Source organism: Drosophila subpulchrella, chromosome 3L, assembly GCF_014743375.2.
Source record: "Drosophila subpulchrella strain 33 F10 #4 breed RU33 chromosome 3L, RU_Dsub_v1.1 Primary Assembly, whole genome shotgun sequence".
Taxonomy (NCBI): Eukaryota; Metazoa; Arthropoda; class Insecta; order Diptera; family Drosophilidae; genus Drosophila; species Drosophila subpulchrella.
In genome coordinates this window covers 24,175,766-24,197,439 of record NC_050612.1, presented here as the reverse complement: position 1 = coordinate 24,197,439, position 21,674 = coordinate 24,175,766, and the positions used below count along the sequence as shown (strand labels likewise).

At 43.3% G+C, this 21,674-nt stretch overlaps 3 protein-coding genes across 3 annotated transcripts; 1 reads left to right on the top strand and 2 right to left on the bottom strand.

The window, feature by feature from the left end:
• Window positions 1-40: 40 nt before the first annotated feature.
• Window positions 41-7,174, bottom strand: LOC119555305 (tyrosine-protein phosphatase non-receptor type 23). Its single transcript, XM_037866622.1, has 10 exons — window positions 6,958-7,174; window positions 5,527-6,276; window positions 2,498-5,467; window positions 1,983-2,438; window positions 1,396-1,929; window positions 1,124-1,252; window positions 882-1,063; window positions 628-815; window positions 443-562; window positions 41-377 (listed from the first exon to the last, which is right to left on the bottom strand). Exons 1-10 carry the CDS (start codon window positions 7,039-7,041, stop codon window positions 265-267), a joined length of 5,526 nt encoding a protein of 1,841 aa, XP_037722550.1. The 5' UTR covers window positions 7,042-7,174; the 3' UTR covers window positions 41-264.
• A 350-nt stretch (window positions 7,175-7,524) lies between these two features.
• Window positions 7,525-17,671, bottom strand: LOC119554167 (patatin-like phospholipase domain-containing protein 2). Its single transcript, XM_037864956.1, has 7 exons — window positions 17,227-17,671; window positions 9,433-10,115; window positions 9,164-9,330; window positions 8,988-9,096; window positions 8,731-8,819; window positions 8,397-8,665; window positions 7,525-8,030 (listed from the first exon to the last, which is right to left on the bottom strand). The coding sequence occupies exons 1-7, from the start codon at window positions 17,384-17,386 to the stop codon at window positions 7,855-7,857; spliced, it is 1,653 nt and encodes a 550-aa protein (XP_037720884.1). The 5' UTR covers window positions 17,387-17,671; the 3' UTR covers window positions 7,525-7,854.
• A 621-nt stretch (window positions 17,672-18,292) lies between these two features.
• LOC119554556 (tudor domain-containing protein 3) lies at window positions 18,293-21,322 on the top strand. Its single transcript, XM_037865526.1, has 4 exons — window positions 18,293-18,395; window positions 18,448-18,532; window positions 18,609-20,798; window positions 20,991-21,322. Exons 1-4 carry the CDS (start codon window positions 18,361-18,363, stop codon window positions 21,243-21,245), a joined length of 2,565 nt encoding a protein of 854 aa, XP_037721454.1. The 5' UTR covers window positions 18,293-18,360; the 3' UTR covers window positions 21,246-21,322.
• The last annotated feature ends 352 nt before the right edge of the window (window positions 21,323-21,674 follow it).

Genomic DNA, 21,674 nt, shown 5'->3' with positions numbered 1-21,674 from the left:
TTGAAACGCTTGACAATATCCCATTAACATCACGATTCGGTTCGCTTCGAAATACACTTTATATAACAGTTGAAAGAGTAGATTATGATATAGATAAAAAAATGATTTTGATATCCCTTTAAATACTTTTCTCTTGCCTTAAATTGTTTGCAACAATGTCAGATCGTTGAAAATAGGTTTGCACAATTAAATAGTTGTATAAATACTCGTGTTTGATTAGAAATATATCTTTAGTTCTCTGCCGCGATTGGTTGGTTCAGTCGTTTATTTCAGCTTCCAAAGTGCATCCAATTCGTTGAGCGGATCCTTGGTCTCCTGCTGCTCCTTGGCAGTCACCTGCGGAGCCATCTTCATTTGATATGAGGTCATTATGCCACCTAAATGGAAAAAAATCAAATTTAAATAATAAATAAATATATCTTGGGAATTTATAAGTTCTTACGCTTGTTAAGGACATTGTGAGCATTGCAAAGCACGATTTGCATGGACTGTTCCAGGATGGCTGAATCTCTCAGGGAATTTTGACGCTGTGCACAAATGCGCGACCAAACATCAACCGTATCTGAAGGGGGTATTTGAATATTAAAATATTATATATAACGCCGATCTTAACTAAATTATACATACTTAGCAGAATGGGCTGCTTGTTCTGAGTGGCTATTATGGCACACACACCAATGGCCACCAGTTCGGAACGCTCGGAGCCCGTTAAACAGTTCATAATGAGCGGAGAATTAGGAGCATTAGCCGCCTGGCATCGCTGTCGATGGGTCTCCAGCGCATTTTGAGCCACTCCCAAAAGTTGAGCAGGTGCACTGTAAGAGATTATCATAAATACATTAAATTTATGTTGTTCACTTAACTAATTTCTATATATTTACCCCTTAGTCCACTGTTTTAGCTGCAGAAGAGATAAATCCAGCACGGCATCTGCTCCATGCATGGATAATTTGAGTTGGTACTCGGAGCAGTGGCTAAGTTGCTGCAGTTTCACACAGGTCACGGTGTAATCATCGTAGTGAGTGGTCTGATCCAATATCTGAGGCCAGTAGGGATCAAAAAGCTATACAAAAAATGTTTTATAAGTAAATTTAAAAGATTCAGATATTCGTGTTAATGTTACCTCGTTTGTGGTATGCAGACAAACCACAGTGCGTGACTTTTCTGACCAGATCATGGACCAAAAATCGTTGATGGTATTCGCCTGCGGAGTCTGGGCAACGATGAAATTGGGACAGCCGGCACTCAAGTTCTAAAATAAAAACATATTTTAAAAATTTGAAGTTTAGGATATATAATAAAGTGGACGAATGTGCTTTTAAGTGGCAATTCAGATTCGGACTCAACACATTGAAATCTTTTAAGATACACTATTTTATACTGATGATCACCCACCTTCATGTAGGCTGCATTGATATAGTCATCTGTCTGCTTGTCCAGTTTCACTCTAGCATGATCGAAGGGCAGGCAATCGAGCGATCGATTCTTCTCCGGGAACAATTTCGCAATGGTGGTGGATCTCTTGTTGGCACTCGCGTCTTTGTCCAGTTTCTGCTGCAACTCCTGCCACTTGGCCCCCAGTTGGGTCTTCCCATTCAGCATTTTCACATGAAGATTCTCCAGCAATTTTTCGTAGCTCTCCACCTCCTTTTGGAAATATTTGGTGGTCTTTTCATCGGTAAAGGTTTCGGCTTGGAATGCAAAATTGTTCGAATGGCCATTGGCGGCAGGTGCCTTTTGCTGATTTTCACTGGCGGAATGTGTAAGCGAGACCGAGTCCCAATCAAAGTTCTCCAGGGAACTTAGGTCAGAGCAGTTGGAGAGATTGTCCAGACTGGTGCACTTTGGAGGTAATGGTATAGAAGCTGGAGTTGAAGATACTTCTTCCACGGCTGCTGTGGTAATGTCTGGCGTTTTGGGCGCAATGGGCTGGAAGAAATTTTTCATTAGAAGATAATACAATATGTTTTATATATATTTACCTCTACCACACTTTCGGCTTTAGCTGGAGCCGACACCTGACTTCCCGGAGGCGTGGGAGTGGCCACCACCTGCGGCTGCAGCACGGGTTGCGGCAACATGGGCGGCGGCACAGCCACAGAGCAGTCGATGTCCAGGTCACTAAGCAGATCCACATTGCTGGTTACTTTGGGAGCCACTACCTCCGCTTTGGGTTCAGCCTTGGCCGTAGCGCTGGAGGAGGCATAGGGTGGTCCACTGGTGGTTGTTTGCGTCTGAGCTGTGCTCTGTGCTCCGCTCAGCATATAAATGGAGCCCGTTGGAGGCGTGGGAGTGGGCTGCTGTTGGTGCGGCTGGGGCGTCACACTGCCATGGTAGCCATAGGGAGCAGAATAGTAGTTGGACGACTCCATACCCTCCTCCGCCGAAGTGGATTCCTTGGCTGGCACATTAGCCTTGGTGTGGGACACGATAGGTGACTGAGGGATAAACGTATTTATTATTTAGGATCACAAAATGGTGTCTATCTATTACTCACATTGAATCCCGTTGCCGAATTGCTGCGATTGGCGTTCTCCGAATCTGTGGTTCCCACCGACTGCTGCTTGCCACTCTGGCTGAACTGGTAGTTCTGAGATGCCTGGGATCCCTTCAAGGCACTGCTTTCCTGCTGATAGCCACTGCTGTACTCGTATTGACCTGTCTGGGGATTGAAGCTGTAGCCAGGATGGTTGGAATAGCTGCTGTAGGTGGCTCCAGGATTGGGAGAGGTGACAGCTGAAGCTTGAGATGAAGTGGGTGCTGGAGTCTGAGTTGGAGCAGGACTCGGAACAGGAGAAACGCCAGGAGCTGAAGCTAGAGTTGCATTGGTATCACTGTATTGCTGTGGATATGACACAGACTGATGGGCTGGAATGGGTTGAGGAGATGCTTGTACAGCTTGCGAGGGATACAGAGAAGGTTGCTGAGGAGCAACTGCCGAAGATTGCTGCTGTTGTGGATAGGCCGATGGTTGCTGCTGATATGCCAGTGGTTGCTGCGGTGTTTGGGATTGGGGATAGCCCCCTGGCTGTTGCTGCGGTATCTGGGATTGGGGATATCCTCCTTGCTGTTGCTGTGGTGTCTGCGATTGGGATTGGGGATATCCTGTTGCTTGTTGCTGCGGTGTTTGGGTTTGGGTATATCCTCCTGTCTGTTGCTGCGGTGTCTGTGGATAAACTGTATGCTGCTGTTGAGGCGTTTGCGACTGTGTAAATCCCGTGGGTTGTTGAGATTGGGGATAGCCGGTCATCTGTTGCTGCGGCGTCTGTGACTGGGGATATCCTGCAGGTTGCTGAGGTGTCAACGATTGGGAATATCCTGTCGATGGCTGTTGCGGATAGCCTGCCACCTGTTGCTGTGTTGTTTGGGACTGCGCATATGCCGCAGGTTGTTGCTGCTGACTTGGAGTATAACCCAAGGACTGCGGAGTTGCTGAGTAACCAGAACCTGCCGGTGGATAAGCTGCCTGTTGAGTTTGTTGATAAGCCTGTCCTGGATAGCCTCCGGCTGTTTGGTAAGGATTGGACATTTGATTGACGACAAACGGTGCCTGCAAGGAGGCTGGTACCTCGCTGGGATTTGCAACCGGATTGGGATTACCCGAAGTGGCCACATACAACGGTTGCTGGACGTTGAATCCCTGGGAAGCTGAGCTTGCGGGAGCTGTTCCAGGTGCAGCATAGGCCAGCGGAGGCACTGCTCCACTTGGATATCCGTAGCTGTATCCCAAGCCCGCTTGGCTGTTATCCTGCGCCTGGTTCTGCAGATTCATCTGAGCCATTGCTCCGTGCAGGGTCTGCGAGTTGGGAGATGCTTGAGCCTTGTAAGCCGGAGGAGCAATGTGCTGCTGCTGCTGTTGATACATGGGATTCGTATATCCTGCGGCACTGGGGTCGAAATACTGCTGTTGAGTAAGGCTGTACGGCGGAGGTGGCTCATTCGGCGGTGCAGTGGCATAGGAACAAGTGGCCTGGGTGGGATTCTCCGAACCCACCGGCACCGGACGCACTGTGGGCACATAGCCAGAAGTTGTGGGATTTGAGGCATCCGCCATTGCTGCCTTAGCCTTCAGATAATCCCTCAGCTTGGGAGTGCTACTAACCGCTGGCGCTGGAGCTGCTTCCGGAGTCGGTTTGCTGACCACTGGAGGCGTCGCCGCCTTGACGCTCTGCATCCTTTGCTGGCGCTCTTCGGATTGAACATCCCTGGCAGATCTAAATCTGGTAAGCAGCTTTTGCACATTCCCAGCCAATTTCTTGTAGAATTCCAAGCCTTTGGCGGATTTGGCCAAAAGATCCTCATAAACGTCGTAAGAGGCCGCCAAAGAACTGTAGAAGTGCTCACGTTTCTGCTTCACGTCCTGAAGTGTCTTTAAAACTGGAGCTGCCTTGGCATAGTTTTCAGTTAGAGCTTGCAGAATATTGGCCTGGGCCACCATATTCTGGTCCAGAAGTTCGGTGATCTTGTCGTGCTTAGCCAGTTCGGTGGAGAATAAAGCTTGGAGACCCTCCTGCCCACCATGGGCAATCACTTTGCCAGTTATATCATCCTCATTGATGGCTATCCTCAAGTCCGCATGAAACTGAGCCCTCTGGGCCTTCATTTCGTTGACTTTATTGAGTATTAGTTTCACATCTCTAAAGATTTCGGTAGTATTCAATTCTGAACTTAGTTTGGGCATCAGTTGTTGAATCTCAGGCAATGGTCTGGCCAGGATTTTTAGGTTATTTACGTGCAGGCTCATGGCTTTTCTTAGGGTATTATTAGACTCCCCTGCGCGGGCATGGGCCTCACTGTACTTTTGGAACTCTCGGGTCAACTCAGTGATATGAGCATTTGGAGTTCGTTGAACACCGCTGGCGGATTGAAACTCCCGCTCCGCTTTGGATTCAGCCTCCAACATTTGCGATATCTCGCCCAGATTTGTCTCCACATCGGCTGTAATCTCAGCCAGCTGAGACATGGCCTCCACAAGATCGCTAATAGCAGTCTTGTTGGCATTCAAGGCAGCACAGCGATCGACGATGCCCTGAGGCAGCTTATTAGCCTGTTCCTCGTTAATATTCAGATTATCCAAGGTAAGGGAGCTCATGTAGGCCTCCAGTTGGGTGTCCTTCTCCTCCAGCAGGGCTCCATACTTTCGCAGCAGTTTGGCTTTCTCCTCGCTGTACAAAGAACTGGCTTCGTGGGCCTTCATGGGCACCAATCGGGCAAATATATCTGGTCCCGAGTGCTCCTCGTCGGTAACTTGAAAGCCTATTCCATTCACCAAATTGGCACCTTGTACCGCAGCAATGGTGGATAGTTCTGGCACCGACTCATGGTAAATGAACTCGTTCTCGTTTTTGGCATTTTTGCGCTTGGCCTCCACAACATCAGCGGTGAAACTCAGGGATTCATTAATCTCTCGCTGATCGGGTAGACCCTTGGACTCTTTGCGTGCCTCTTCTAGCTTGTCCCAAGAGGCCTATAGGAGGTATTATTACAATTAAAGATATAACTAGAAGAATTTATAGATTTACTCACCTGGTAGAGCGTCACCCTTTCGCCCATCTGACGCTTCTCCTCGGAATGTTGCCCTTGGTACAGGTACAATATACAAGTCAGATAGTTGATCTTGAAACGGACGTATTTCTTCCACAGTTTATAAACAGAGCTATCGATGACCTGGGCCACTGGACCCTCATCTCCTCCGGTCAGCAGAGCAGCGAGTGCAGCTCCATAGTAGACCACAATCTGAGCAGTAACCTTGGCCACAATGTGTGGCTTTCTGTTATCAATCAGTGATTTCTCCAGAATGCATTCCTGTGCCTGAGCAAAGCACACTTGTTGCTGGAACACCAGCAGCTCCTGGGTCATGAAATCCCCGCCACTATTGACATTGGCATAGCGCTCCCTCAGCTCGCCATAGGCCCAGGCGGCCGCCTGGAAGTGTGTGCAGGCCATCTTCATGCCGTCGACATCGCCACGGGTCACAGAAGCTCCCGATTGCGTGTGGGATGCGGCAATGTTGAACAGCACGGCGGCCCGCTCGAATCGCAAATCGCTGACCTCGTGAACAGCACTGTGATAGAGATCTTTCCACGTAAAGGTGAAGATCCCACGATCCGCCAGCTGGGGAAATCGATTCTGGAGGGCGTGTAGCTGGCAGTAGTAGCGCTTCATCACCGGAGCTCCATCCTTGGTGGTGCGCATGGCCTGGTTGCGAAGGGTCTCCAGGGCGTGAACCTCCTTGGAAAAGGCCTCTGGGTCCTCATGGTAGAATTCCGCAATGTACTGAAAGACAATGACAATTTTAACAGTTTAGTAAAAATCCCAATCCTAATCTCAGTTATCTTTCAAGCTTATTTAAAAAAGTCGTCAATAAAAATGGTAGATTTTGATTAGATTTTAATGTATGTATTAATATAGTTAGTATAGACAAAGAATATTCTTGGATTATACACTTTTTAAGCTAACATCATAGAACATAGAAAATAAACTTTTCTTAATGTTTCATGGGTATCGCTAAGTATGACACATCTACCATACTAACAGTTAGTATTATAAGCTTTTTCCAGGTAACAGGCCCTTAAACTAGCCTTCAATGTTGGTTATGCATTGAAAACTCTAATTGGGTAAAGAGTTTCCCAAAAGCTAAAAGGTTCCTGAGTGCATTTACCCACGATTCTCTGTTTGTTTGTTTATAACTCATTGTTTGTAGAGTTGATCAGATGACGGCGATGACTCAGTCGCCAGACAAATTACCAGACAAAGGGGGCCTCAAAAGTAGGGAAAACGGGGGAGCTTTGGAAAATGCAATTGCACCATAAGGAGGAATAATACGCCACCAAAGTTTCCACAAAACAACGCATTTCCCGCAGATGACCGATAATTAAGTTCATAATAAAGTCTCCTCTTTGTTTTTCTGACTCTCTTAATTATTTCACTCCCCTTTTTAGTCGCTCTTCACTTTACCTTCTTCAAAGCCGCAAAGGAGGTTCCCTCGGGACTCGATTTCAGGGCGAACCACAGCATATGCAAACGCGGCACCGCCTCCATATTGTGACTGCCCAGTTGCCCTTCTATTTAACACACAATTTAAGCTGATTGCTGGCAATTAATTAACCAAAATCAAAACAATAAGTCGGCTACAAGAAAAAATAATAATCAGTGTGTGACCGTTGTCGGAAATCTAGAAATTACCAAGTGCCCCAGTACTCACTTGGCATCGATACCTTGGGGCTGCTATCGATTTTAGAGGGTATCGATAAATGCAACCGAATTTGAACTCGGAACGTTATTAAAAGATCTTTTTAAAAAATATATTAAAACTTTTAAGCTTTCCTTAATAATCCCTTTTTTTCGAAATATCCATTTTGTGTATCACTTCAGTTGCTTTTATAAATCCTAATTCTTAGAATACTGATTTATTTTTCAATTCCCCAACACAATTATAACACAATTATTATACTCCAACATTTTATTCTTGGAATAAAAAATTTTTACTATCACCACATTTCTAATCAACTTAAACACCAAGCATTATATAAATCTTGTTTATTGCTTTATTGTTTATACATTATCAACTTAGGCTAAACACAGATGGGATTTGGATGTAATACAAGTCGTGTGAGGGTGACTAAATAACAAGAGTGCAATTATTTGCTAATTGCCGCTTACGAACTGGCGATGATACAATGGCAGCTAACGGCTAAGTTAAATTAGGTACATACGTTGGTCGTACTAAGACTAATACTTAGACTAATGGAAACGCTACTAGGCTTTTCGCTTTGCTACGAGCCGCTTTGGAGATGTTTCGTTACAGTTCCTAGGACTAGTCCCCCCAAAATACCCCTTCCTTCGTATCCCGTATCATTCCATTTCTATATACATATCGGTACTGTGCGTTGAGGTGCCAAAACTCTGATCAACCTCAGGATCGCTGAGGACGCTAGCATCTGACTCGGGCTCCAAATCCAGCCGGGAAAATTGAGGCGCGGTTGTTTTACTATCTTCCACAGTTGGCGTCTGGGCATCGATGAAGAAGTCTGTGGAGCATTGGAAAGAAACATACACATTAGTTTTACTATTCCAAAGTAAATTAAATCAAATGAAACTTTTTAATGGGAATAAAGGGGAATCGATTGATAATTTAGATCATTTACCTGCCAATGATTTAAAATTTTGACTTAATGCTTGAGTGGGTGAAGGGTAATGAAGGTGCATTTATAGTCATTTAGTTTTTGGATAACTGTGTAAGATAGCATTAAAAGGCTACGTCGTGTAGTTCAGGAGTCGTGGGCATAATTTGTACTGCAAAAAATGGTGTTGATTCAATTTGCAAATGATACGATTTATCTACATAATGATGTGATATTTGGCTTAATAAGGGTGATTTTAGTTTAGATATTAACCTGATTCAACGCCATTCCATTCGCTGACCACTGTATTGTGGCTGTGCTGGTGGGGATTGGGGTGATCCTCAACCGATCCCTCGTATATTTGCAGGTCGGTGGCCAGCTCGTCGTGCTCCGTCATGTCGTCGAAGTCGAAAATCTCGGTTACTTTCACCTTGTTCGTATTATTGTCGGTGTAGTAATAGGCGTAGAGAGCGTCGTTGTGCGTGGTCATCTTGAGGACATGCTCAAAGTTGTCGACATCGTCCTCCAGTGGGGTTGCTCCACTAAAAATTAAATTATATATTAGTTTAACCATTTTTTGGAGGAGGATTGTAATAGACCAACTCACCATTCATCCACAAGAATGGATACTCGAGGTCCATATAAACGGCTGGAATGTAGAAGTCCTGTGGCATCAAAGTGAGGCTGGTCATAAAGCTGCAATAAAAAAGCAATTCGTTAAATTATAAAACACATTTCAAAATTCATTCATTCGAATTTCAAATCATAGCTTTGGGGACAACATAGTTTACCCCTTCAACTTGAAATGCACTTTTGTTGCTTATTTTACCACGTGATCAGAATGGAAGCATTTAATTAACTTACCGTGAATTTATTTAGCAAGCGTATCCGCATGGCGTCGTTTAACTGAAGAATAAAGTCCTCCACCATTATTCTGGCTTGCTTGGTAAGTTTAGGTGTCAGTGCTGATATTCTAAAAAAAGGTTTAAAATATAATGCTTAATAATTTGGTTTTATACAATGAAGTATTGCAAACCTACTTTGAAATGGTCGCCAGGAGAAAGTCCATTGGCACTGTGGCGGGCAGAGAAAGCAGCTTAATACCGCGATGCTTAAAGATCCAGTTGGCCAGACCCTTGTTGGCTTGCTCGATATAGTCCTGGATCACATCCAGCACTGTTTGAGGCATGTTTGAGCTCAAAGCGTCCTGGAAAATAAGAAAAATAATATTTAGTAAGGGTAAACAAAATTTGTTATAATAGTCTACATTAAACACAAAAGGTATAGTATATTTATTTTGAATCCTCACCTTTCTATGCTTCTTGCACTCCCTGCACTCGGGATCGAACTCCTGGGGCTGGGCCACCGTCTCGGAGACCACAAATGTGGACTGAACCGCCACACAGCGCCGGCAGTTGATAAGATTGTTGCGGTGCAGAAATTGCAGGGCATCATCGAAGCCCTGTTGACAGAATTTGGACAGGAACTCGGGACGCGGCGGGAAAAGGATCCGCACGAACCGATTGATGTTCTGTCTGGAGATCTCAATACTGGTATTGGCCCAATTCAGATGAAATAGCTGCGAACTCTGATCCCTGGGGCAAATATCACTCTCCCCACAGAACGGGCTCACTGTGATGGTGTTCTCGTCCAGGATGGGCAGGTTATCCGAAAAGGCGCCATCCATATAGCGAACTCCGCGGAATCGGGGAGGCAAGATGCCGGAGAATCCGGGAATAAAGCAGGCGCACAACAGCGCCTGGAGAACCTCTTCCCTTGACTCAAACTCCGAGATGATCACGTTCTTTCCATCGTAAACTCGGGTGAGTGAGATGTGGAGGCGTCCATTAACCCTCTTGTGGGCATCGTCTGGTAGATGCTTCTGTAGACCCTCCAGTAAGCAGGTCTGGATGTTAAAGGAGGGACTGAAGGGACCCAGAGAATAGCGACGTGCCTCGTTCACCACCCTGAAGAAATCCGAAGTCATGCTACCTGTAAAATATAAAGGAAAGTGGTTAGTAAAAACTCTTTATTAAAACTTAGTAATAGCTAGCTTATAAAAAGTTGGACTTTGCATTATAAAGGTGGTGATCCCCATCTCGTGTTCTCGAAATTTAATTAGTAAATAATGCATAAGCAAAACTTCGATCTATCAATCTAATAATAGTTCTAGAACATTTCCAGTTAGACTTGGACAAGATCGACTGTTTATTCCATACCCTTGCTAATCAAGCTTATAAATTATTGACATTTTCGGGTTCATTGGGCTATCTCATCCCGCATTTCCCACAGATTGTTGATCTGCGTCTGATGATGCCCGTGGCTTTTGCGTCATTGTGTCATCCAAAGGGTCAATTGGTGCTCTTGGCAGTGTTATTGTTGTTGGTCATTTCCCGCCCCGTTTATGAGGGGAAATGACGTACGAACCTTGAGTGATTTGAAAGTGTTTGTTTTGTTCTATTTGCCACTCGACCCCCAACCAACAGTTTATGGAGCTGATAAGTCACCATGGATTCCACCATATGGTACAACTTGAGATTGAGAATGGGACAAAAATACAACTCGTTTCATAATAGGGCTTTATCATTCGATTCTAAAACCTTTACTTGCTGATAAGAATTGCTAATTGAAAACAAAATGTGAAATTTGTATGGCCCATATTTTTCGTTGTTCGAATCATCCCATTTTAAATGGTAGCTTTCTTCCCTAATACTAGTATTATATTGTTTTCAAAACAGAGGAGGAAATTACAAACATTTTATTGGGATACTTAAACCCAAGTACCTTTCTGGTTGGCTTACAGAACTTTGAAAGGTAAATATTTATTGAACCTATGCTCCCATATTTTACCCATAAAAATAGTATTTTCGCGTGTGCCATGTGCCTTGTTGATAAGAAATCGAGCTCCCCGCAGTGCCACACGCTAGTAGTACTTTCCAAATATTTTGATTAGATGAAAATAAACGGCCTACAGCTAAGAAAATGATAAGGTTAGAATACACTCATGGAATCTTGTATAATTTTGTTGTATTCCATAAATTGACGTAAAACAAAATCAGGCCATCGCACAAGACGAATCGCGGAACAGCGAATGCTAGGGTTGAGACCTATCGTAAAACCCGGAATTATGTCACACGATCGAATCTATATAATCGTTTAACCCCATACATATGTAGTTGCAAAACAACTCACATAACGTTCGCTTATCAGTTACACTATCAAAAGCTGCTACGGCATTGAACACTATTGTTAAGGATGGAGTTTGGAACCGCGCTGAAGAACCCATGAAACCCGTGGGGGTCCCAATTCCTAGTTATATGTCAATTTGTTTTTGTTTTCCGCTTTCGATTGTCAACAACAATAATAAACTAGAGAGGAAAATGCGAATAAACAACGCTATCAAGTAACGTGCTGCCCTCTTAATTATTTCTGTTTTTGTTTTTCTTAGGCAAATAATAACTGCGTGTTTAAATGAGCTTTATTTTCAGAAATGGAATGAGAAAAGTGGGCGTATCTTCTCTGGCTTAATGCCATCCGATAAATACAATTTAACCTTGAATAAGGTTTACATTTGCAGGTATCTTCACATCAACATATCTGTAATAACTTCTACATAAAAGATAAGAATACATTGCTGGCATGAATGAATGGGGCTCTAATAGATTTTGGGGTATTCATATAACAAATACGTAAGATTAAAAATAACTAGCTTAAAAGCAATATTTGTGAAATCTATTGGAACCTTCTCAACGCAGTACATTTATAAGATTAAAATTCTGTAACCCAGTGTAATTTCAAGAAATTGAATTTTCTGTTATAAGCACTATACCATTTTATCTTCAAACTAAAACCTCTGACGTGGAACTTTAAAATCTATTAGAATCACCCATTTTCAACCTATTATATTCCATAAAGTTAATGAGTTCTAATGTTATTACCATAACTGTTCGTGATATGTACAGTTTGCCCCCTGGTATTACGTCTATTTTAACCGCAAGTCAAGTGCAACTAACGCCCACTTTGGAGGCCGGGGGCATAACGGCAAATGGAAAATGGAAATCAAAACGAAACGAAATCGTAAACAACATAAAGAGGAAAACGAGCGAGCACATAAATACATACGTACATACAAACAGCTGCACCAAAAATACAATATCTTTGGGGGCTCGACTTCCATGGATAAATAAACAAGTTTCCGAAGAGAAAAGGGGAGTGGGGGGAATGACATACGTATGCAGTTGTTGTTGCTCTTAACGGAAAAAGGAAAGGCAACAAACTTTCAACAAGAAAGAGAGCGGTACTCACACACCCCCATTTCCGAGGTCTGACCCCCAAAATTCGTGTAATACCCTCTCATTTGGCTCTCTTGGGCTCTCCCTACTTATCGCTGGGCACCCAAAAACAAAATAAAAGACCTCATCACGTGATATTGTGGTTGTATTCAAAGAGCACTGAAACCAGAATATCTGAATTTTCTGCTTCTTCCGCTTGTGCATAGTTTACCCACTTACATACATATTCTATATGTGTACAGTGGGCATAGTAATTATGTTTACACTACAGCTCTGTTTATCTTTCGACTTGTAAGACTTCTTTGTCCAGAACTTCTTTTAATAGAATGTGTAAATATTTGGATTCCTTTTTCTAACATTGTTTTTCTAATTGGTGAAGACTTATAAAGAGTACGGTTTTGTTTCGTTATTTAAGATTCACTCTTTACTATTCAGTCCGTAACATTTTTTTATTCGCTTATTTCGACCTGTTTTAATCACTATGACACTTAAAATATAATGGTTTCATAATTATAAAACCTAAAATATAATGATTTCATGCTTAGTGGATCACCTTCATTAAAAGTAGTTGTACAGTTTTCTAACCTTTTTTATTACATTATTTAAGTGGATGTTTTCGGTAGACATACTAATCACCTTGACTATATAAGTTTTCTGTTTGCGCTTTGTGCAGCCGTTACACAAATACATTTATTTATATAGGTCACGTTGCAATGCCACGAATTCTCTGCACTTGGCAACGGATTTCGGGAATCTTTTGGATATGTCGCTTTCATTTATTTTTATCAGGGTGGTTTTGGGAGGTTGAAAGAGGAAAAGAGAAAGGTAGGATAGAACTGTGTTTATGAACAGAGGCAGCTGCTACTTTTGTTAGCATTTCATTTGAAAAAGATTTGATATTTACTTGAATTGGTGTTATTAATTTTATACTTTTTTGTCAAGATTGAATTTCATGCAAAATAAAACCCTAAGACCCCTTAGAAAGTCCTAGTATTCTACTTAATTCCATTGGAAACACGGCCCGTGACCAAGTGTTATCGTGGATTAGTTTTGTGTGCCGCGGAAAGTGTGTCAATCAACAATAATGCGTTCGATAATGGTGAACAGCCCCATTTGCATTGGCGATCGATTGAGCGGAGGAGATCATTGAAAGATACGCCACATATAGAGGACCCCGCAGAGCTGATAGCATTATGTGTTATAGGGTATAACAACCAGCTGCAAGCCACATGTAAATATGCAGATAGTATTTGCTTTGTGCTCTAATCATCTGGGTATAGGAATAGGAAACTAAGCCCAATGCAAAATACGTCAATCGAATGCAGCATATATAGGCAGCAGTACGGCCATATAGATAGCGATCAATCTGAATCAAACAAAGACAAAGAGCTCCGATTTGCGACTTAAATTGCGAAACTGCACTTGACTCATATTTGTCGAATTACCAGCTGCAACGAAATCGAATGGGCAGACGACCAGACCATTCAGAAGTCTGTGGTCTATATACTACGTAGGCGAATATCAGATACACCCGCAACTTGGACTTTAAGCGACGGAAATCGGCAACAAAACATGACTCCCCCATGATAACATAATGTGCCCATAAAGGTAAATCAAACCGATAAGCAATGAATATATAGGTATGATCGTGCCCGCATGCGAACAGAACAATGAATTGCAGTTCGAATTCTAAAATTTCCAGATTGCCAACTCAACTTGAAGGTCGGCCGTTGGCTTTCCCACTAAAAATAAACGTAGACTAAATATTCGTATTTACAGATTTGCATCTAGAACTGTAGTCTTATGGGAGAATCCATCAAAACACGGCAATTTCCATTCACTGATAACGATCTGTTTATAAGGGTTTCTGTAACTAAGGCACGAAGTGGTGTTCCAAAGTGATTGCAAAATAAAATTCGAGGTTATCAAAGAGGGGGTTTAACCACTTGTCGGTGAAATGGAGAGAGTGTGAGATATCTATATCTGGGCAATATAGTTCGCGGTACCGTCGTCATACGATACGGTGACAAGTTCGTGTGGCCATCCCAACTCGTGTTCAAGTGGTTCGAGTGCCAACAACAAAGAGGAAGTGCGGTGAACACTTGATAAATAGGGCTATAAAAGAGCGGTCATGAATGAATAGGTCTATTAAGAGTCGGATGAGGTGTTTTTCCAACACCCTATCTGAATAACCCTTGGATTCAAGTTGGCACATTGAGTACAAAGGAAATGGAGATGATAATAATAGTAATAGAACTGTAAAACGACTGAAGAATTATAATAGAATTTGAAGTTTTAAAATAAACTATTATGCTTAAATCTCCGACTTTCTTTCCTACTTAAAGTAAGACCAGACTTGATTGAGTTTGTAGATCTCCAATTCAAGTCCAATACCTGTGACTGCACTGTTGGCAAGCCCGAAAACAAGTAAAAACTTTCACAAATCTAATCTGGCGGCGGAACAAATCGTCTGTCTTTTGTCTGTGAAACACTTCTGTACTTATATACGTACCTGTACTTAGGACCCAAAACCCTGCACGAGGTAAGTGAACTGCATAACGACTTTTAAAGTCCAAATTAGACACGCTCTGTGCTGAGTAATCAAATAGACCTAGATCAAAATGCAACCGACAAAATTTAATTGCGGCAATTAAAGTGGAAACTGAAATTACAGGAAAATTCCAGTTACCTGCAGCACCTGGCGAGGCTAAAGAACTTTCTACCAGTTGAGGATGAAGATCAGGTAGGTAGAAATGAAAACCCTACGAGAGAACCGGAAAAGCAGTAGATGCAAAAAGGAATTATCCAGAGCAATGACGTAAATAAATTCAGAAAGGTAACTCAAGAAAAAGAAAAATGTTAATATTTACGAAAAGAAAAAGGCTTTTTCTTATCGATACTGTGAATATCAAGTAAGAATATCGATGGTATTATCACCTTTTGATAATTTACAGAACAAAGCATTCTTTGAAATGCATTGTTTTTAAAATTCGGGATCAAAACCCCCAATTTCAGAACGTAGTATTCCCTGTGTGGCAACTTCAATGGAACCAAAGTCAGCGGAAATTGAGCATGTTAAGCCCCGGGGGTGATGATCATCCCATTGGCATAAAAGCAAATAAAAAACCCGATTGATTATTTTAACGATCGAACGCTGCTGCCTCTGCTGACGTTATTCCAGATTATAGCTCTCGATTACCCTGGTCAAGTGATAAGGCCCACGATCTGCAATCGTTGCAGTAGCCATGAGTAATCCAGCTGACATTTGTTTTTGAATTCCTCGCTAGTTTTGTGTTCCCCCAGTGATTGACATGTTTATACCCACGATACAAACGAAGCGTTACACATAAAAAATCGAAAACAAGAACTCGTGTTACAAGCCCTATATATATTGTTCACAGCTATATATAGACCCGATTCCACAATAGCACAACTGCTTTGCCTCGAATTCCTAAGCGACTTTCCATGAACGAGCCTCCTAAGCATAAACAAAATATATGAATAAACACTCGACCTTCAGGCATCTCGATCAAAATAGGTTTGTAATCGTACAGTTGGGGTCGAAATAGTGGTAACAGTTATGTGATAGATGTATGTACGATTAAATGGGGGTTTTTACTTAATCATTTTGACGCAATACAGTTTTAATCAATTCCTGGGAAATATCACCAAAGGTATAGTTTAATCTCTTGAACTTATTTCATTTAAATTTAGATTAGATTAACAGTTTGGGCTTTAAAGATGGTATATTTTCTAAGTTTCAGGGTAATAATTCTTAATATCAGTTAAATTTTAAAGTTTTTCTTTGTTTTTGATTTTCATATAATACTTAGGACAAAGACTTTATTATCTTGCCCACAGCTGTGTTTGTGTAGCCCAACCATTTGCCGATGGATTTGGGTGCCGCTTTTACAAAAGTGCGTTGTCCCGGGCTACGAAACTTGTTTTTCTGTTTTCGTGAGGTTTTTCAACTGCGCCGCAGTTTTCTTTCGACTGACGAGCCCCCTTCGAATGTGAACAAACACGCCCAAAAACACACACTATCGCAAACAATTATGAAAGACCCCCATTGACTTCCTAGCGACCTACAAACGCAAACAAGCTTATCAATTCAATGCAATGCGTTTTATATTGAGCCCCGCAGCATCTCTCTCGCTCTCCCTCCCTCGTTCTCACTCCATCTCCCTCCCACTTGCAGAGTCACTGAACTGCCCAGTGGTTGTTTTTGCAGTCAGCTGTTTTGCGTATGTACGTGTGTGTGTGTGTGTATTTTGCGAGAAAGGGAGAGAGACGTAGAGAAAATACCAGAGGGGTTGCAGAAAATATTTTTAGGGGGGTTTCTATGAAAGACCATTGGAAAAAAGGCCAAGTTCATTTTATACACAAACTGTGACACAGCAAAGTAGTTTTCCGTTTTACATTATTTTTTAACAGATTCTTGAGAAATAAGCTTCATACTTCGTTTCATTAACTGTTTAAGACTCTAATCCAATCTTTAAAAGTGAAAACAAAATAAAAAATGTTAACAAATAAGTTTAAGTTACTTTACTATACTAAATAAAAATAGGTAATATAAAATTTGGTACTTCAAAGGTAAAAAATTAAAATTCCATCATCGATGATGTAAGGCAAAAAAAATGAAAATATTAATTTTTGCTAATTTTGATTTCAAACATATTTCTAAAATGGTGTCTAAAAAGGTTTTGTACAAATAGTATGATAGATTTCCAACTTCTCATACCCACAGGGGTGGGTTCAACCCCTGAAAACCCCCTTGGACCCACCCATGCACGCGGAGGGAAGTGACTTACCCAATGGCAAATCGCAGAGGAGACAGCAGGCGGCCAGGGAACCGGCCGAAGCGCCTCCAATCTTCTCCAGCAACAGATGCGGGGCATACTTCTTGAAGCAGACGGCCACTCCGACGTGGTAGATGCCCAGAAATCCGCAGCCAGCGAATGACAGATTCATGCTTTGGACTCTGCGTTAGATTCTATTTATCGTCCGATGACTGTTTTGTTGTTGTTGTTTTTGGTTTTGATCGCGTCACAGTTTTTCCTTCTTATTTTTTCTAGCACTTTCCACGGGTTTGTTCCGCGGATTCGAATGTATAATTGCAGCTCCTGTTGTTTTGCAATTTGTAGGCGGGTCTCGAATAAATCTCGTTTGGGTGTTCAATCACTATTTGTCGACTGGAAAATTTACTCCGCTCTCGAAAAAGAAACGTTGGTGCTCGCGAACCGTTATTCCTTCGCTCTGCCGACGGCCGCCCCTTTATATACACTTGCCCAGTAGTGTGACCGTTCGTTGTTTGGCCAAAGTGCCTAAAATATGCGTTCTATTCGATAGGCTGTGGTCGTATGAGGTATTCCTTATTTTATATCGTTTAATTCTTAACCATTTAATAATTTATTTTTACAAATGTTAAGTTATTATAATTGTCGAAGGAGCAAACATATATACACGATACATGCAAACATATATACACGATACATGCACGAAATTAATACTAGAATAAAATTATTTAGGAGTGTGTCCATTTCTTTATTTTGAATTGCCAATAAATAACCAGTTTCATACAAATGCTGGCATACACAAATATAAAAATTGAAAAACTACCATGTAATATAATATACATACTGGAATTTTTAAAATTTTCATTTTATATATGTTTAGTTTTTTACTTAAATCTGAGTTGATTGGGATCTCGACAGAAAGCGAATTTTTAAGTTGAAATTATAACTTTGCTCGAGTAATTTTTAAGATCTCAGCGTATATTATTAATCTATTAGCATAAATAGTTAAAAATAAAACATAAGCGATATCCCTGCCCAACCTTAACCGATATATAGGTTTGCCACGCACGCCCATCACTAACGAGTACACATCCCATTTTTGCCATCGCTAGTACTCGGGTTGCGAAAAAGACAAGTATTCATGAAAAAATGGAGTTAGCCAAGAAACTACAAGAATTGGGATGGTAAGTACGCCGAAAAACAGCAGAAAGGCCTAAGATCTAATGATTAATGCAGGCACCTGACGGAGGAGGGCCTTAAAATCGTGACCACAGCCGTTGGCAGCGAGGATACCCGCAAAATAGTCGATGATGCACTGAATGTGAGTAGAGTAGGCGAAATCGAACCGGCTGCTTCGTGTGTAATAATTAATAATAACCCATTACTCACGATTCCAGCGTGATATCCGCGACATAGGCGGTGGCGCACTGCCCGCGAAACGCGAAGATGCCACATTGCCCGGAAAGATAGTGCTGCAGGTGCAGCGAGTGCGGAATATAGCCGCCCCCAAGGCGAATGAGGAATCGAAGGCGGCGCCGCGCCTCCTTCAGTTGGATCTGAGCGATGGCCAGAACGCCATTCAGGCCCTCGAGCTGGAGCCAGTGCCCCAGCTGAATCTCAATGTGGCGCCCGGCAGTAAGATCTTTTTTAAGGCCGACAAACTTCAGCTGATGCAGGGATTTCTTCTGCTGAAATCCACTGAAATTCAGCTCCTCGGCGGCCGTGTGGATGCGCTCTACGAGAAGTGGGATCTGGCCAGAACCATGCTGAGATACGCGCGCAGTGGTCGCCCCCTGAGTGGCACATCTGCTCCGCCCCCTTGGGTGGCATTTGGACGGAAAATCGATACCACCGCCGAAAGGGAGAGGAACTTCAAAAGTCTGGGCTCCTCGGGCGATAAGGATAAGCCGGCCAAGGAGAACGACGAGTTCAATGCCATGCGCACCGAGGCCATTGCTGTGGCCACCAAGGCGGGCGGCAAAAAGGTCTTCGGCGGCGGAGGCCAGAACATCATCGATCACAACATCAAGAAGATCCTGGACAAGGGTTTCAGCGAGGAGGAGGCCCGCAGTGCCTTGCATTCCACAAGGAACAACCTAGAGCGTGCTCTGTTCAACCTCAAACGACGCAAGGAAGCTGGAGGAGTGGGCCCCATCGAAACCATGGGTCGTCCGGGACGTGGAGATCGTCCGCCCAGAGAGGGAAAACGCGGGGCTAGCGCCAAGGATGAAGCTGAAGCAGCCAAGCCCGCTGCCAATGCCACGCTGTTCGATTTCCTAACCACAAAACTGCCCGCAACGGAGACACCGGCTACCAGCATCGTAGACACCTTTGCTGCCGCTCCAACTGCCCCACCCACCATTAACCACTTTAATCCTTTCAAGCAATTTGGAAACTCGAGGTTCAGCGAGGCGGATAGCAGATCTTCAGCTCTGGGCGGCGGAGGAGGAGGAGGAGGAAAGTTTTCGGATCGTTCGAGGTTTGAGAACAATGTATCGAGCAGCTTTGCCGCGCATCGTGGTGGACATGCTGGTTCGTCACGTGGTGGAGGACGTAATCGAGGTGGTGGCAGGGACGAGAGGCCACCGAGGGAGGAGAGAGGCCACCGGGAGGAGAGACCACCGAGGGAGGAGAGACCGCCAAGGGAGGAGAGACCTCCCAGAGAGGAGAGACCTCCGAGGGAGGAGCGACCTCCCAGGGAGCGTGGAGGAGGCTTTAACGAACGTGGAGCTGGACGTAATAAACCAGAGACCACGGCTGTTAAAACCTCTAACCGCAATGGAGCGGACAACACGTCGGCCAAGAGCAATCCGGAGGCTAAACCAGAACAAGAAGCAACTAATGGAAAGGAGCACACCGGCAATCGACGTGGCAGCGATAGAGGCAGCAATCGTGGAGGCTCGAACAGAGGAGAGAACGGCAACGCCAATGGCAACAGGCGTAAGCAGCAGCCAGTCAACGCAGGATCGAATTCAGCAAATGCAACTGCGAAGCCCTCAAATAACGCAGGCGAAGATTTCACCGCCCGTTTGAACAAGGTAACCGAAGAAACGGCTAATCTCAAGGTTAGCAGTGCTCCCAAGCGAGAGAATCGAGGCAAGCGGGGTCAAGGCAACCGCCAGGCGGGAACGGGATCGGGATCGGGAACAGAAAACCAGGTGAAGCCATCAGCAGCCCAGTTGCCTTCGCAGAAGCCGGAAAAGGCTCAAAGCAACCAGAAACATCAGAATCAGCATCACAATCCCCGGCATCATTCGCATGCCAACTACAGTCAATTGGCGAATGGCTATACGTACGATCCCAGCAAGATCATGGGTTTCCAGAGCAAGGAGGCCAACGAGTTTGCCATGAGCCTCCTCAAGAGTCAGGGTGTCAGGATGCCCAACCAACAGCAGCTGCAGCAGGAATTGCCACCGACATCCTTTGCTCCCGTATCAGCCCCAGTTCATGGAAATCCCCATGCGCAGCCCGCTCCTGTGCCTGTGCCACAGGCTGCGGCAAGGGAGCAGTTCGGGATGACGCCAGGCGATCCTTGGATGTGGCAGAAGGGCGACTTGTGCATGGCCAAGTACTGGGACGATGGAAGGGTGAGTTTAGGTCGCTGAACTTTAATTAAATTGTAGTAGTCAGTTAAACTTATTAACCCATTTCAAATGAAAGCTAATATGATGTAAGTAAAATGTAGGTATTCATAACAAATTTATTAACCTGAGAATCAAGGATATTTAATCTTTAAAATTCGATTGAAAGTATATAATCCTTTTTCCTAAATCTTTCAGTATTACGAGGCTGAGATCACGGGAGTGTCGGAGAAAACCTGTGTCGTATTCTTCATGGGCTATGGAAACCACGAGGAGGTTCTCAAGGCGGACATCCTGCCCATCACCGATGCCCAGAACAGGCCGCTGAGCAATGTTCACCAGCAGCAACATCAGCAGCAGCAACACCAGCAGCAGCAGCAGCATCAACACTCACGCTACCGCGGAGATCGTCAGCAGCAGGTCTACGTACCGCCCCACAAACGAGAGCATTAGACAACAGCCTGATTAAAACGTATTTAAATCAATTGAAATGTTTCGAATAAACAACTTTACAGTGAATTCAAACTAAAGAACGAGTTTTACTTAAGTAAAAAGTTTTGTAAGCCCAAAGAAAAACAAATATTAAACATGTCGCCTCATAAATATTCATATTTTGTAAATTCTAATTGTCACTTATTTATTGAAATTACTTACTTTCTCCTTAGAAATAGTGGTGTTTATAATTAGGTTTCGTTATGCATAGGCGTTCAAAACGATTACAACGATGAGTAAATTAACACTGTTGGCGATTGTCAAATATAAGCAGCCTTTCAAAAGTAAACAAAAGTATTTATTCACGTTGAAATAAAAATTTTTTAACATAAATCGGAAGATCGCAGAAAAGTACATAAAACACAATTTTCTTATTTTATTGTCAATAAG

What these genes read in the sequence shown, in the direction of transcription:
- LOC119555305 (XM_037866622.1), bottom strand. Translation starts at nt 7,041, where the DNA reads ATGGAGGCGGTGCCGCGTTTGCATATGCTGTGGTTCGCCCTGAAATCG. An exon ending in AAAGGGTGACGCTCTACCAG is followed by an intron (nt 5,468 to 5,526) that starts GTGAGTAAATCT and finishes TACCTCCTATAG; the next exon opens with GCCTCTTGGGACAAGCTAGA. An exon ending in GTCTGCATACCACAAACGAG is followed by an intron (nt 1,064 to 1,123) that starts GTAACATTAACA and finishes TTTTTTGTATAG; the next exon opens with CTTTTTGATCCCTACTGGCC.
- LOC119554167 (XM_037864956.1), bottom strand. Translation starts at nt 17,386, where the DNA reads ATGAATCTGTCATTCGCTGGCTGCGGATTTCTGGGCATCTACCACGTC. An exon ending in CCTCTGCGATTTGCCATTGG is followed by an intron (nt 10,116 to 17,226) that starts GTAAGTCACTTC and finishes TATATTTTACAG; the next exon opens with GTAGCATGACTTCGGATTTC. An exon ending in GCTTGCTAAATAAATTCACG is followed by an intron (nt 8,820 to 8,987) that starts GTAAGTTAATTA and finishes TTTTTATTGCAG; the next exon opens with CTTTATGACCAGCCTCACTT.
- LOC119554556 (XM_037865526.1), top strand. Translation starts at nt 18,361, where the DNA reads ATGGAGTTAGCCAAGAAACTACAAGAATTGGGATG. An exon ending in AAACTACAAGAATTGGGATG is followed by an intron (nt 18,396 to 18,447) that starts GTAAGTACGCCG and finishes TGATTAATGCAG; the next exon opens with GCACCTGACGGAGGAGGGCC. An exon ending in AGTACTGGGACGATGGAAGG is followed by an intron (nt 20,799 to 20,990) that starts GTGAGTTTAGGT and finishes TAAATCTTTCAG; the next exon opens with TATTACGAGGCTGAGATCAC.